The sequence below is a fragment of the Theropithecus gelada genome, chromosome 8, assembly GCF_003255815.1.
Source record: "Theropithecus gelada isolate Dixy chromosome 8, Tgel_1.0, whole genome shotgun sequence".
Taxonomy (NCBI): domain Eukaryota; kingdom Metazoa; phylum Chordata; class Mammalia; order Primates; family Cercopithecidae; genus Theropithecus; species Theropithecus gelada.
Window position 1 is genome coordinate 60,826,775 of NC_037676.1, and position 16,276 is coordinate 60,843,050.

The 16,276-nt window shown below is 39.5% G+C and overlaps 1 protein-coding gene across 9 annotated transcripts in view; it reads left to right on the forward strand.

The window, feature by feature from the left end:
- The first annotated feature begins 520 nt into the window (after positions 1 to 520).
- Positions 521 to 16,276, forward strand: part of SDCBP (syndecan binding protein) — a 31,252-nt gene continuing 15,496 nt past the window's right edge. For 2 of the 9 annotated variants that reach the window (XM_025393688.1, XM_025393690.1), the window contains exons 1-3: positions 521 to 898; positions 8,192 to 9,704; positions 12,934 to 12,999. In XM_025393688.1, the coding sequence (XP_025249473.1) occupies positions 9,657 to 9,704; positions 12,934 to 12,999 (114 nt within the window). In that variant the 5' untranslated portion in view covers positions 521 to 898; positions 8,192 to 9,656. The remainder of the gene's footprint in view (positions 899 to 8,191; positions 9,705 to 12,933; positions 13,000 to 16,276) is intronic. The other 7 variants (XM_025393692.1, XM_025393694.1, XM_025393693.1 and 4 more) reach the window with 5 other exon arrangements.

Below are 16,276 nucleotides of genomic sequence, written 5' to 3' on the forward strand. Positions count from 1 at the left end.
ATTGTGGCACTAATTTAGCTAGAAATAAACAGCTTGTAAATGCTATTTTGTCAAGGACTCTACAGTGATTACTCTTGGGTAAACTGTGCCTCAGTTTCTTTGTAATGGGATGTTGTATTTATTTTATAGACTGATGTGAAGACCAAATAAGACTATACATTAAGTTCGTAGAGCTATGGCTGGCACAAAATCAGCCCTCAAGAAATGATCGTTATGTTTTTGTACTGGGAAGCAATTACTTTTGCGCACCACCACAAGAAACTCTCAGCAGCGAAGGAATATTAGCTCAGGCGGACATCGTAATACGCCCCCCCGCCACCCCAACATCCAAATTTCAAACAGAAAAATAAAGCAGGAGTTGCGAAGGGGTCGTGAGAAGAACGTTTCTGAGCCTATAGTGGACAGGTACAGCAAGCGGAGCGTGTTACTAGGGCAGCAGTGGTGGAAGTCGAAGGCATCCCAAGAGGGAGCATAGGCTCCAGAGACCTCTTTGAATTGGAGGCGACGAGACCAAGAGACCGTGAGCTGCGATACACACTGTAGTGAGTGGGTGGCACGGGGCCCGCGGGCACTAACTGCCGAAGAGCGGAGAAGACTGGGCGCATAACCGCTGGGCAGCGGAGAGCGGCCGGCATGGACCGCCCCGCACTGCCGAACACCTGGAGCTGCAGGAACGACCCACGCACGCCCAGGCCTCTTTACCCCTACCGCCCGGTTACCTTAGGGACGTGATCACCTGACCCTGCGCGGTGCGCCTGCGCGGGCTGAAGGCGGGGGCGGTGCCATGACGCGCCTCGGGGGCGGTCCTCGGGCGCGCGCCGCTCTCTTACCCTCGGGCCTCAGAAGTCCGTGCCAGTGACCGGAGGCGGTGGCGGCGAGCGTTTCCTTGTGGGGCTAGGTAAGAGGCCAAGCGGGGAGGAAGGACACTGGTGCCGGGTCCCGGGCGCGGGGACTTGGGGCAGAGGCGTGAGGGTCCCCGGGCCACTTCACGGACTGCATCCCGGTCGCAGCCGTTTTCGGGAGGCAGCGGCGACGCCCTCTCCTCAGGGTGCTCCGCGCCCCTCCCTGCGCCCTGCTGGCTGGGGGGCAAGTTTGCGGGAGCAGCGCGCTCTGCCTGCCGCGACCCCGCGGGTTTCGGGCTCCTGCCTGGGCTGGGGCTGGGGCTGGGGCTGGGGCCGGGGCTGGCTGAGCCCGGAGGCCCGGCCGGGTGAACGCCGGCAGCCCCCGCCCCAGCTCTGGGGTTCTTCCTGGGACAGTCTCTCGATCCTTGTTTTCTCCTCGATACGATCTCGAGTTGAGTAAAGAAAGAGCCTCTGGTCACGGTTCCTCCCCGTGCTCCGCGTTTCTTGGTCTGTACTTAATCACCCTCCTTTTGGGTTATTCGGGAAGTCCTGGATTTGAAAGGAGGAAGGAAGTGTTCGTTTAGTGGGCGAAGCCTTGACTTTTTTTGGAAGGGGGTGGGGAGAGGTTTTTCGCCTTGAGCTTTTTCCTGGAGAAGTTGGACCTGAGGGAGAAACGTTTCCAGTTGGGTGTGTTTAGAAGGAAATACCCCTGAGATCTGACGACTCAGAGACTTCCTTTCAGGATTTCCTTGTAATAATGGGAAAGGGAAGGCATATGGATGTGGAAAGTTTCACTTTTACCAAAGTGGGATTATTGAGTCATGGAGTCTTCGAATGTGCCCATTTTTGAAAGGAGTTTCTAGATTATCTAGTCTGTATAACCACATACAAGTTTACTGTTGACTTTTCCATTGCGTACATTGCTTAGAAAATACGCTCGGCTTACCAAACTCTTAATATCTGCTTGTTTCAAAAATAAATAGTTGATTAAAGGAGGACATTTACATTGAAAAACAACGGCGGGCCTTTTAAATTGATTTCTAAATGTATATGTGATTAGTTAAAACTCAAATTTGTTCAGTCTTTTTATTTTCCTGTTTAAGATTGAGGGATAACGGTAGAAAATATGTCCTTTTGTCTTCTGTGTTACCAACTTAATTCTATAAACTTTTGTGCCTTAAATGGTACAGAAATATTATAAATCAAGTGGTTTGTGGCACAGAATAAAAAGAAGTAGAATGACTTTTAAAATGGTCAGTAAGTAGTCACTCCATTGAAAATTAAATTTAACTTTGGAGACATTAACTTTTAGTTTTGGGCATTATAGGAAAAGATGTAAAAAGGAGAAAAAGAGGAACAATAGGGGAAGAATTTGCTAATGGTTGCCGGTTAAATGTACTGTTTAAAGAGTTTCTTAAAATGAGCGTGACACAACTATTTTCTCTGTTTTTGCCAGATTTGGGTACTTTTCATAGGTATTAAATGCCAAGAGATTCTAAAAAAGAAAAGCTCCCCCAAATAACTTTAAAATACTTTCTACTTTTAGCAATAGTTAACGTTAGCATTTATTAATTTCTTTTCAAGTGCTGCCAACATCTTTTGTAAACGTATTGTTTTTGAGTAGGTAAACAGTCACATGTCTCAAAATTTAAGCAGTGTAAATAGGTATATAGTATCAAGTCTCCTTCTGGCAGGCAGGCAACTTTTTTACATTTCTTAGGTATTCTTCTAGGGATATTTTATATCTACACAGGCAAACATATAAGCTGTATTTGCCTCCTTTTAGTACAAACATTAACATTTTATATACTGCTCCACATTTTGCTCTTTTTTTTTTTTTTTGAGACGGAGTCTTGCTCTGTCACCCAGGCTGGAGTGCAGTGGCCCGATCTCAGCTCACTGCAAGCTCCGCCTCCCGGGTTCACGCCATTCTCCTGCCTCAGCCTCCCGAGTAGCTGGGACTACAGGCGCCCGCCGCCACGCCCGGCTAAGTTTTTGTATTTTTAGTAGAGACGGGGTTTCACTGTGTTAGCCAGGATGGTCTCGATCTTCTGACCTTGTGATCCGCCCGTCTCAGCCTCCCAATGTGCTGGGATTACAGGCTTGAGCCACCGCGCCCGGCCACATTTTGCTCTTATTTTTCCAGTTAGTGATAATATTTTGGAGCTTTTCTAATATCAGCATGTATAGCTTTCAAGTCTTTTGCTGTTACAGTCAGTGCTGCGGTGAATAAACTTTTACATATGTTGCTTCCTTTGTGCACATATATTTGTACACTTCAGGTTTTGAGACCTGAAGTGATACTGCAGAGTTGGAGGGTATCTGAATTTAGAATTTTGGCAGATATTGCAAACTCACTCTCCATGGTAATTGTACTAGTTTACGCTCCCATTAGTAGATATGAGTGTTTCTCAAAGCCTTGATGTCAGAGAATGTTGTCAAACTGGATTTTTGCCAATTCACTAGGTGAGAAATGGAATCCTATGGGTAAGGATTAAATATTCTACTTGGAGTGGACTTCATATGGACATACTTCTTAATGGCTGATCATTAGAAACCCCCAGGATATTTATTAAAAAGAAGAGTTCCTAAGTCCTTCCATGAAATCTGTGTCTGCCCAGGAAGCTGATTTTATAATAACTAGAGCCTCGGGTAATTTGGCTGTGATGATTAGCCAGATTGAGAAACATTGCTCTGGAAGACTGCTTAGGATATATCAAATTGTGTTTCTAGACCTCATGTATGAGCCGTCTGGAATGCTTACCATCTGGGTCCAATGGATACTTTATTTTTTCATTTTTTAGTTTTTATTTTTTTAGAGATGGAATCTTGCTGTGTTGCTTAGGCTGTTCTTGAACTCCTGGGGTCAAGCAGTCCTCCTGTCTCAGCCTCCGAAAGTGCTAGGATTACAGGCATGAGCCACACGGTTCCTGGCCTGATACTTTATTTTTATATTTTAAATTTTTCAGTCACTCTATGAATAGTTTGCAGAAGTGAAATAATGAAACACAACTTTACGGCCAGGCGCGGTGGCTCAAGCCTGTAATCCCAGCACTTTGGGAGGCCGAGACGGGCGGATCACGAGGTCAGGAGATCGAGACCATCCTGGCTAACACGGTGAAACCCCGTCTCTACTAAAAAAATACAAAAAACTAGCCGGGCGAGGTGGCGGGCGCCTGTAGTCCCAGCTACTCGGGAGGCTGAGGCAGGAGAATGGCGTAAACCTGGGAGGCGCAGCTTGCAGTGAGCTGAGATCCGGCCACTGCACTCCAGCCTGGGCAGCACAGTGAGACTCCGTCTCAAAAAAAAAAAAAAAGAAAGAAACACAACTTTACTAGAAATTTTAATAACTGCTTCAACAAAAGAAACCCAATTACTCCAAATTTCCCTGGTTTTGAAGATATCAGTAGTTGAAATAGGCAACATCTTTGAATTCAACTAATTGCTTATCAACTGTCATGTAATTTTTTAAAAAAATCAATGATTCTGCAGTCCTAAATTTTTATTATCCCAAGATGTTTTTAATACAGGGATTCCCGACATTTTTGGCACCAGGGACTGGTTTCATGGAAGATAGTTTTTCCACGGACAGGATAGGGGGATGGTTTCAGGATGAAACTATTTCACAAGGAAAGTTGAACCTAGGTTCCTTGCAGTGCAGTTCACAATAGGGTTCCTGCTCCTATGAGAATCTAATGCTGCCACTGATCTGACAGGAGGTAGAGCTCAGGTGGTAATGCTGGCTCACCTGCCACTCACCTGCTGTGGGTGGCCTGGTTCCCAATGGGCCACCGACTGGTTCTGGTCCATGGCCCGGGGGTTGGGAACTCCTGTTTTAATAGCTTAGATTAAAAGAAGCAAATAAACATAATTTCACCTTAAACAGTCACATGCCATTTTTAAGCGAGGCCAGTTGTAGTTGGTGGTTTGAGGAGGGGTAAGGTTAATAACTCAGAAAATGATGAGTATTGCCATTCTAGGTGATATTATTTGGAAAACTTTGCCAGTGTTTCCTACTTCATTAATCAGATTATTAAATCCAGAGAGTAAATAAACTAGAATTGCAAAACATCACGTAGGGTATTTAAGTTGAGGGCTTTGTTCTGTACACGTATTTAAAGACTTCAAGGACATTACTCTGATACTGCCCTGAGGGAGTTGAGGGACAAATGGAAAACTTGGTACTGAGGCAGACAAAATATAAATACATACATATATATATATATATATAGCGTTTTGGTGTTCTGAAGAAGTCCTGAAACTATTCCAACCACTGAAAGATCTCTTAATAGAAACTATTTGGGAGTTATTTCTGAGGCCTGAGATACATTGGGTTTAGGGGCCTTTCATAAGGCGTGAAGTGAGTCACAGAGATTGCAAATATTGTAGTGTGGGCCAAACCTGATCAAAGCATATGTGGGCAGTACCATTTCTTTCCAAGGAATTAGGCCAGTGGAAAAAAGCTGTAGTGATCAGGAAGGTTTGATCAAACTCTTACAGAGTAGATTTGGGAGTTTTATCTTCTTAGTGATTACTCAACTTGAAGGAAAGCCTAGAGACAAAATTCTGTAGTTTAGTTCGTACAATAATCATGTTTGATAAGAGTTGCAAGTGAGGTAAAATGAGATTCTTTTTTTTTTTTTTTTTTTTTTTTTTTGAGACGGAGTCTTGCTCTGTAGCCCAGGCTGGAGTGCAGTGGCCGGATCTCAGCTCACTGCAAGCTCCGCCTCCTGGGTTCACGCCATTCTCCGGCCTCAGCCTCCCGAGTAGCTGGGACTACAGGCGCCCGCCACCTCGCCCGGCTAGTTTTTTGTATTTCTTAGTAGAGACGGGGTTTCACCGTGTTAGCCAGGATGGTCTCGATCTCCTGACCTCGTGATCCACCCATCTCGGCCTCCCAAAGTGCTGGGATTACAGGCTTGAGCCACCGCGCCCGGCCGAGATTCTTACACTGATGTAATAGTTACTTTCAGAATCCTCTTAAACCTCATTATTGGTCATTATAAAATTCCAGCCACAATTAGGAGGATTTCCCGGAGTTAGCTTTGTGGTTCTTGAAAAAGGGCTGTGTTTCTGACGTTCCCATTAGGTCAAAGGTTTAAATATAATATACAAGTGACTTAATGGAGCCCTTCAGAAAAATAAAGCATTTATCATTTCCACAAATGATAAATGCTTTATTTTTTACACTGCTAGGTTTTTTACACTGTTAGGCTTTTTACACTGTTAGCTTCAAAAGTATGGACTTGCCCTAAGAATATTTTGATCTTTTCAATAATTGTTTAAAGTTATCTTATTTACTGTTGTTTTGATGACATTTGTCAAAATACTAACATTTGATATCTTCTTTTTAAAAAGTTTTTTTTTTATTGGTGAGACAGAGTGTCAGTCTGTCCACCCAGGTTAGAGTGTGATGGCGTGACCACAGCTCACTGCAGCCTCAATCTCCTTCGCTCAGGTGGTCCTCCTACCTCAGCCCCCGGAGTAGCTGGGACTACAGGCGTGTGCCGCTGTCCCTGGCTACTTTTTTATATTTTTTGTAGAGATGGGGTTTCTCCATGTTACCCAAGCCGGTCACAAACTCCTGGGCTCAAGTGATCCACTCACCTTGTTCTCCCAAACTATTGGGATTACAGGTACTGCGCCTAGCTACATTTGATATCTTTGAGGATGAGGAAAAAGCATTTATGCTGTGTAAATATATTGAATGTGAGTCCTGCCTTTAAGTAGTGGAGATAAACATGTACTAGCTATAATCTAAGGCGGAGTTGAGAGGAGTTGGGAGGAGCAAATAATATCCAACTGAAGCCATCAAAGTCACCCGCTTTTAAGAAGCTGACACTTGACCTAGGCCTCAAGGCTAACTAGGAATTTGATCGGTGGAGAGTCCTGGAAGGACATTCCTGGAAGAGAATGCACCTTTTACAAAAATATGCAGGCATGGAAGCATGTGACCTGGGTGGCAAATAGTCAGTCAGTGGTTTGCAGCTACAACATTTTAATACTTGGAAAGAAATTTAATGAAATGGGTCAAGAAAGTAAAATTGAGGAATGTTTTGTGAGAGAGTTAATTAAGATCAATACACTTAAAGCAAACCTGAAACTTACTTTTTACATCAGTGTAAATTAACAGTAATATTTATTATTTAAAAAAAAAATTGGAAGTTCATTTTTCTTCTAGGCTTGAGTTGCTGGTGTGTGAATTAACTCAAGAGTTGTTCAGACAACTTCAGTTAATATTTATTTGAAGAGAAACTTCTATGGAGAGAAAAGTTAGGAAACCACTTCATTTTTCATGAGAACAGTGGGATTTTGAAGTTAGCCAGTGACAGAATCAAAAAAAGAAATAAAAAATAGAAATAATATTAGATGGCCAGGTAACATTCTTTTCAGTGCATTTTGGTTGTTGATATTGCAACTTGCTTTACATTTTGTATATTATATATCATATGCATTTTGTTTATGTTGATAGAATGGCCGAAAGTTTAAATAAGACAAAAAAATTGTGTTTAAAGAAAAGGCTGCTAAGAAATTGATCCTTTGAAGCAAAGAAGGTAATTCACTTTGTTCTCCTGGATTAATACAATTAAATCATCTTTGATAGTGCTCTCTCAAGAGTGAATTTTTTTTTTTTCCCACAAACCCAGATTCTGTTTTTCCCTTAAGGACTGTACCAGGCCACTACTATTCACCATTGTACTGGAGATTATAGCCAGAGAAATTAGAAAAGAAACAAATAAAAGATGTGTAATATCAGCAAGAAGGTGCAGTAGAAAGCTCACACACTTCTTCTCCCCACAGAAATATTGATTCAATAACAATACACACACCAGAGCTCTTTGTAAGAAATCCAGAAACTAGTTAAGAGGCTCCTACATTCTAGGTGAGCAGTAAACCAACTGCAGTGAAGATGGTAGGAAAATTCATCCTACTTGCTCACCATAGTTCATTCCCCTGGCTCAGCATGGCATGAGCGAGAGGAAACTCCAGGCTCCTGGTTTTTCCTTGGGGAGGGAAAGAGAAGACTGAAACATATGTTTGACATTCAGATTTTTCAGAGGTCTGCCCAAGGGTCTGGTTTTTATTTTGCCTCAATGTAAGTTCTGACAGGAAAGGGCACCAGGTTGTGGGGTCATTGAAAACAAAGTTGACAGTTTAGCATGCACTCACCATGGTCCCTCCCCACCCCCAGCATGAAACCAGCAGGAGAAGATCCTCAACTCCTGGCTTCTCCTTGGGGAGACAAAAGAGTTGGAATGTGTGTCCAGTGTTTCACCTTTTCAGTGGGCTGAGGGACTGGCTTCTGTCTTGCTTGTCTTGGAAAGCTGACAGGAGCTGGTGTATTCCAGGTGCCGGGAGCCACTGAGAACAACAGAGAACTGGAAGACTTGTTTCTGCTCTAGAGGACCTATGGTAGGGCAGACAGAGGATGATACAGCTCAGCAGCCTGTCCCTAGGTATGGCATGCAAGGGGTTAGGGAGAGAATAGTGGAGTATGTGTCCAACACTTCAGAGAGCTACCCCCAAGGGACTGGCTCCTGTTTCACCTGACTTGGAGCACAGGCAGGAGTGGACATACTCTAAAAGCCCACTGACAGGAAAGGGCACCAGGTTGGAGGCCTCTGAAAACAAAAGAGAGCTGGGTGGCTTGCAGCAGCTCCAGAGAACCTGAAGTACTATAGACAGGTAGCACAGGAAGCAAAAGATTATGAGATCCTGAAAAAGGAAACCAGCAAGTTCATCTTGAGAATTTATACACACTGGTAGAGAAGAAGCATCCTCAGGAAAGGTTCAGAAGGCTTGCAGAATCTCTAGTCAGGCTGATCAGTGAGGATCTTTCTCTCTACAGAGCCAGTCCACAAAGACTGGCAGGGGTGATATTTTTTCAAATGCTTGGATCCCAATATGATGTTAAAAGGCACACAAAGAAATAGGGAAACATGGCACAATCAAAGGGTCAAAATATCCAGAAACCTACTTTAAGGAAACACAGATATCTTTATTATCTCAGAAGGAATTCAGACTAACCACCATAAACATGTTCAGTGACCCAGGGAAAATGCTGCATGAACAAAATGGTGTCAACAAAGAGATTGAAAACATAAAAAGGAACCAAACAAACATTGTAACAGATGCAATATGCTTTGACCGAATTGAAAGATTTACAAGAGGAGTTTAGCAGCAGTGTTTTTCAAGGAGAAGAATTAGTGAACTTGAAGCCAGGTCATTTGAAATTATCCAGTCAGAGAAGCAAAAAGAAAAAGAATAAAAAAAGAATGAAGACAGCCTAGAGTACTAATGGGAGAGCATCAATTGTATCAATATAGATTATATGGAAGTTCCATATGTTGGAAAGAGAAAGGAGCAAAAAGCTTATTTGAAGAAATAATGACCAAAACTTCCCAAATTGAAGGAAGGCAGTGGACATCCAGATTCAAGAAGCCCAATGGACTCCAGAGTAGAACAACCCAAAGACATCCACATGGAAACATACTATAATCAAATTGTCAAAGAATTTTGAAAGCAGCAGGATAAGAACAACTTGTCATGTACAAAGGAGATTCTGTAGGACTCTAAGTGGATTTCTTAGCAGGAACCTTGCAGATCAGAAAGAAGTGGGATGATATAGTCAAACTGCTGGAAGAAAAACTGCCAGCAAAGTACTGTATATGGCAAAGCTTTTCTTTAAAAGTAAAAGAGAAATAAGATTGTCAAAATCTGAGAGAGTTCATCACCACTATATCTGACTTAAATACTGATGGGAGTCTGTTAAATGGAAACAAAAGGATGTTCAATGTGAAAGTATAAAATTAAATGATAAAGCTCTGGACAAATACAGACCTGCTTATTATTGTAATGGTGGTGAGTAAATCACTTATTTCTGATATATAATTCCAAGACAAAAGTATAAGTGCTTATAACTATAAAAATATTAATAGATGCACAACATAAAAGATGTAATTTGTGAGATCAGTAATGCAGTATGGGGATGGATGAAAAGAAGCAGTATTATATGCAGTTGAAGTTATCAGCTTAAAATAGATTTATTAGAAGATGTTTTATTTAAGCTCCATGGTAGCCACAAAGAAGATACCTATAGAAAATACACACACACAAATAAGGAATCAAAACATATCTATTAAAAAAAAGAAAATGAAACAAAAAGCATGATGGCAAGAGAGGAAAGGAAGGACAAAAAAGTTTCAAGTTAGACAGTCATTAACAAAATGTCATTGTAAGTCCTTCCCTATCAGTAATAACTTTAAATGTACTAAACTCTCCAATGAAAAGACATAGAGGGGATGAATGGATTAAAAAAATAAAACCAAGAGCCAGCTATACCCAGTTTATAAGAGACTCACTTCAGATTTAAGGACACCTTTTATTTATTTATTTATTTTTACAGAAATAGATATACTGATTCTAAAACTGATACTGAATTGATAGGGGTTTAGAATAGCCAAAACAATTTCGAAAAAGAACAAAGTGGGAGGATTCACATTAACTGATTTTAAAACTTAATACAAATGTACAGTACTCAAGACTGTGTGGTACTGGTATAAGGATAGACATATAGATCAATGAAATAGAATTGAGATTGCAGAAATAAGTGTATACAGTTATGATCAATTGATTTTCAACAACGGTGCCAAGACAATTCAAAAATGTTATTTTCAAAAAGTGGTGCTGAAATAACTGGGTTTCCACGTGGATAATAATGAATATGGATCTATACCACACACTATGTACAAAATTAACATAAAATAGATCAAAGATATAAATGCAGGAATTAAAGACATAACATTTTTAGAAGAAAACATAAGGATAAGTCTTCATAACCTTGAGTTGGGCAATAGTTTCTGAGATGTTATATCTAAAGCATAAGCAACCAAGAAGAAATATAGATTCAACTTCATCAGAATTAAAAACCTCATACTGCAAAATGCACTGTGAAAAAAATGAAAAGACAATCTTCAGAATAAGAAAAATATTTGTAAATCATATTGATAGTGGTGTATGATATGGTCTGAATGTTTGTGACCGTGTCCCTCCATTCATATGTCGAATCCTGTAATCATCAAGGGGATGGTATTAGAGTTACCATATGACCCAGCGGTTGCATGCTTAGCTATATTCCAAGAGAATTAAAGATGCATTTATTTAAAAAGTATATAAACTCACATATTATTTGCTAACAATGCAAATGCTCATTGGCATTTTTAACAGCATTATTTATAATAGCCAAAAAGTGCAAATAACACAAATGTTATGAGCTGATGACAGCATAAATATAATGTGGTATACATACAGTGGAATATTATTCCGCTATGAAAATGAATGAAATACTGATAAATGCTCCAACACAGATGAACCTTGAACATATGCTATGTGAAAGAAGCCAGATGCCGAAGGCCACATATCCTAAGATTCTAGATTAAGTATCCAGAGCAGGTAAATCCAGAGGTAAGAAAGTGTATGTTGCCTGGAGCTGGAAGGAGGGTAGAATGGGGAGGCATGCGTTTTCTTTTGGGGAGGATGGAAATATTCAAAGATAGGTAGTGGAGATGATTGTAGAAGTCTGTGAATACATTAAAAACCATTGCATTGTATACTTTGAAAGGCTGAATTTTAGAGTGTGTGAATTAATTTAAAAAAACTGCTGTCCAACTGGGAGACAGAGACCATATAGTGATTTTAACAGTGGAGGTTTAATACACAGAACTATTAGTTATAACATGATTGAAGAAATAGAGATTGACTTGTAAGAAGTAAAGACAACTTTGAAGAATACTGTAAGAGCAGACTTAATAAGTAGCCACTAACTCTAGGGCTGCTCCCTTACCTGGGCTGAGATCCAGGTCTGGTTGAAGAGGGGACAGATGGCACTGGACCTTGCTTCTGGAACTTCCCTGAAATTCTCCCTCTGGCGTTCTGAACCTTGGAATTTGCTGCAGAAGCCACATGACGGGGTTGAGAAAGCTGCTCTGGGAGATTCCTTGGTGGTGGCATTCTGCTGCAGAGTTACTCAACAGAGTGCTGGGGTTAGCTTCTGCATGCTTATGGAACTACTTCCTGCAAGTTGCAAGATGCTGTAGGAGCAGGTACTGCAGGAGTCTGACTAGAGTAGTACATTGGAACCATGAGGAGAAAACCTCTTCCTCCTACAGTGTACCTCCAGTTGCCTCTACTGACAAGGCTTAACATCGTCCCAGCTGGTAACAGAGCAATGTTGAAAGAGCTCAGCTCCATTTTGGGAGAGAAAGCAGTAAGAGGTGGATTTGAAAATGGGAGGTAATAAATTGATACCTGAATCAAGAATCTTAACGTTAAACCATATACCAGTTTAGCATATATTCTGTTTTATTGGATTAAGTGAAAGTATCAGGTATTCATCTCAAAACAGCTAAATAAAATTTAAAATATGTATTCATATAATATGTTAAGAGAATTGTGTTTTAAATTATTACAAAAAGCAATTTATGATAACTAAAAAACATACTTTACTTAATATAGAAGTATTTTAAATGAAATGTAAAAATTTCCCTCTTATTCCTCACTCCTTTACCATCTGTCTTCTGAAGATAAATCTGTTAGTTAATATAGTTTCTTCTATATACATATATGTGTGTATATATTTTTCTTAGTAATAGAGGTTTCATGTATTGTTACTGCATATGGTCTGCTTTTAGGCTTTTATTGTTAGAAGGAAATGTAGCTGTGTGGTGCCCAAGGGCATTGTACTAAGGGTAGTTTCGTAGTCCTGGCTAAGTTGCAAGTACTTGTGTAAGTTAGGAGTAAGTCACATAACTATTCTATTTGATTTTCTAAGTTTGTAAAATGAAGGGACTTTTACTTGAAAGGAATTTTAAAAATCGGTGATGGATATAGTTCAGTAATAATATTAGGGGAAGAGAGATAGTTTGTTGATTCTTAAGTATCAGCTGACTTTTGGTATGGCCTATATATTCCTATTTTTTAATATGTTTTGCAATTTAAATGTTTTTTATTGTGTTAAATAGTTATACGTGTTTATGTGTCTGTTTCCATTTTCTGTGACATCAGAGTAATATAACTTTCTTTTTTTCTTTAGAAGAATCCTGCAAAAATGTCGCTCTATCCATCTCTTGAAGACTTGAAGGTAGACAAAGTAATTCAGGTATGATAGTTTAAATACTTTTTTCAAAACAAGCACAGTAACATTTTGCTTGAAGTAAAGCAAGATAGCTAAATGGCAGATATATTTGTTCATTTTTACACTTCATAAACCTTTCTTTAGTTTTATTAATTGCAGACTAAAAAGTTTACAGAAAAACTAGCAATTTTTTTTCATTTCACTGTGAATTAATAGGCATGAGATTTTTTTAATTTGACTTACACTTTTTACATGTAGCTTAATTTTCTGACTAAAATTTAAATTATATGTAACATATTTGAGTTGACAAAATATGCTCCAATTTTTTAGATATTCATAGTTTTGTATAAAATTGGTATGTTTGTCTTTTGGATCTTTAGGTATGACCACTCTTTAAAGTAATTCTCTGCCTCCTAATTGAAGTTAAAATTACAGAAATAGTGGAGTACATGCTACTTTTAGAAGAGCAGTTATTTAAAAGCACAGGGAAAGTGTAGTGATTTCTTTGAGAGATGAGCAGCAGACATTTCACTTGTTTATTCTCTAAATGACTGTGTAGAGATTGCAGTATTTCTCATTGCATTGAGTTGAAAATTTTTATAGTCCTTTGCATTTTGAAGACACATGCTTCTGCTTAAGAACAAAGTGAGGAATTGGGACCAATTCTGGCTATTTGGGAAATTTTTGATAATTATTTTAACTGAGGATAATTTGTAGTATATGATGGATTTGTCTGTTTACGGTTAGCTTTCAACTTGATCTCTTTATCAATTTAGAATTTCTTCAGCTATTGTTTATTATTTTAATTTGACAAAATAAATGAAAACTCCTTACCTTGAAGATCATTTTATTGGTGCCCTGTCTTCAATTTACTAGAAAGTGAGATTTACTTATTGATAATTGAATTATGAACAATTATTTTCTATCATAGATCCAGTATGGATATTAAAATGAGGGTTGTAAAATCTCTGAAATCTACAGTTCAGCTGCCAAGGCTTTGATGCCTCAAAGTTTCACGTGGCCTATTCAGTCATCTTTTACATGTTCCTATCACTTCTTTAGTATTTTGTCAGTATTTTCTTCATGTGGTTTTATTTCCACGTAGTTCATCTGAACAAGCACTCTTTTTATTTTATTTATTTATTTTTTTGAGACGGAGTCTCGCTCTATAGCCCAGGCTGGAGTGCAGTGACTGGATCTCAACTCACTGCAAGCTCTGCCTCCCGGGTCCACGCCATTCTCCTGCCTCAGCCTCCCGAGTAGCTGGGACTACAGGCGCCCGCCACCTCGCCCGGCTAGTTTTTTTTGTATTTTTCAGTAGAGACGGGGTTTCACCGTGTTAGCCAGGATGGTCTCGATCTCCTGACCTCGTGATCCACCCGTCTCCTCCTCCCGAAGTGCTGGGATTACAGGCTTGAGCCACCGCACCCGGCCCCCAAGCACTCTTTTTAAAAGACTTTTATCTGAAATATTTAGCTTTCCAGAATAACTGCTTAGCCACTAATATGACATCAACACATTAACTGATAAGGATTTTTAGGTGGACCCGTAAGAATAACTAATCTGTTCTTTGTTTTCATCCTTTTTTTGTTAGGTTTTTATGGAATTGAATGTAAATTTACCATAGTCAGGTATGAGCTGAGGCTTTTGATTTTGAAAACAGCAGCAGAAGAAGAGTTGATATTGATAGATACTGGAATGAAAAATAAAGAGGGCTACGTTCTGTATCATGCTGCCCTCTTTAAGCAGAAGTGAATTACATAGATATTTACATTAAAGGACCTTTTATGTTCAGAGCAGAAAGCAGCTGGGAGATAGAATAGTGAATAAGGAGTGGGAAACATGGTTCTTTTATTACCCCTGAATTTAAAAATATTCCTAATCTAGCCATTAAACTCTTTGGCTGTAGTTTTTTTTTTTTTTTTTTTTTTTTTTTTGCATCATTTTCTAAGGTGGATGATACTCATGTTTGTTTTTATTCTTAAGATTTCCCTGAAATGGTGTTATGAAGGAAGGTAGTATTCATTTTCTTATCTGCTGGCCTTTAACACCACAGCAGAGCTAAATTACAGCAATGAACCAACCATTCGTATTTTGTAAACTATTCTGCAGTAGCCATTAGGCTGTGGCTTTTAACATCATACAGTCCCTAGACCTTTCTCTCCATTCCAAATCCTGACAAGAGCCTGTGGTTTCCTCTACTTATGCAAAGTAAGCTTTTAATAAATAATGATATATAGAACCAGAGCTTATCAGTTTCCTAATACGGTCGGCAGAATTTGGCAGAAGTGATGCTACAAGCATGTTTTTTCCACATCCTTTCTGTTAATGGCAGAAATAATAGGCCCTGGCATGCTCCTTGGGGCACCTGTAACCCCTTTTTTTTTAGTAGTGTCAGATTTCAAAGTAAGTTTGAAATAAGTAGCTACATTTAATGGTTTACAGTACTTAAAATTGGGTTACATCCTTTTGTTTCATTTTTACTGCAAATAACATAATTAAATTTATGTAACTTTGTTTGCAGGGAGCTTTCTATATGTATTCTTCAGTATTCCTTGGATTAAAAACAATAGCAATGAAAGAATAGAAAATCATAACTACATACAAAGGAGAAGTATTTTAAATTAGTAAGCTGTGTTTTAGAGCAATTTTAGATTTGCAACAAAATTGATCCGAAAGTACGGTACACCCTCTGTCCTCACACATGCACAACCTCCCCAGTATCAGCATCTGCACCAGAGCGGTACATCTGGCTCATTAATATCACCTGAAGTTTACATATTTTCATTACATGAGGTTCCCTGTTGGTGTTATATGTTCTATGGATTTTGACAAATGTATAGTGATGTGTATATAGTCATGTGTTGCTTAAAGACGGGTATATTCTGAGCAATGCCACATTAGACAGTTTGTTATGCAAACATTATAGAGTGTACTTCCACACATCTAGATGGCTTAGCCTACTACACATCTAAGCAATATGGTATAGTCTGTTGTTCCTATGCTACAAACCTGTATGATCCCACCTGTATGATAGAGTAACACTGCATGTTACTGTACTGAATACTGTAGACAGTTGTTACACAATAGTATTTGTGTATCTAAACACAGAAAAGGTATGGTAAAAATACGATGTAAAAGATTTAAAATGGTACATCTGTATATGGCACTTACCATGAATGGAGCTTCCAGGACTAGAAGTTGCCCTGAGTGAGTCAGTGAGTTGAGTGGTGAGTGAATGTGAGGCCTAGTACGTTACCGTACACTGCTGTAGACTTTATCAACACTCTATACTTGGGCT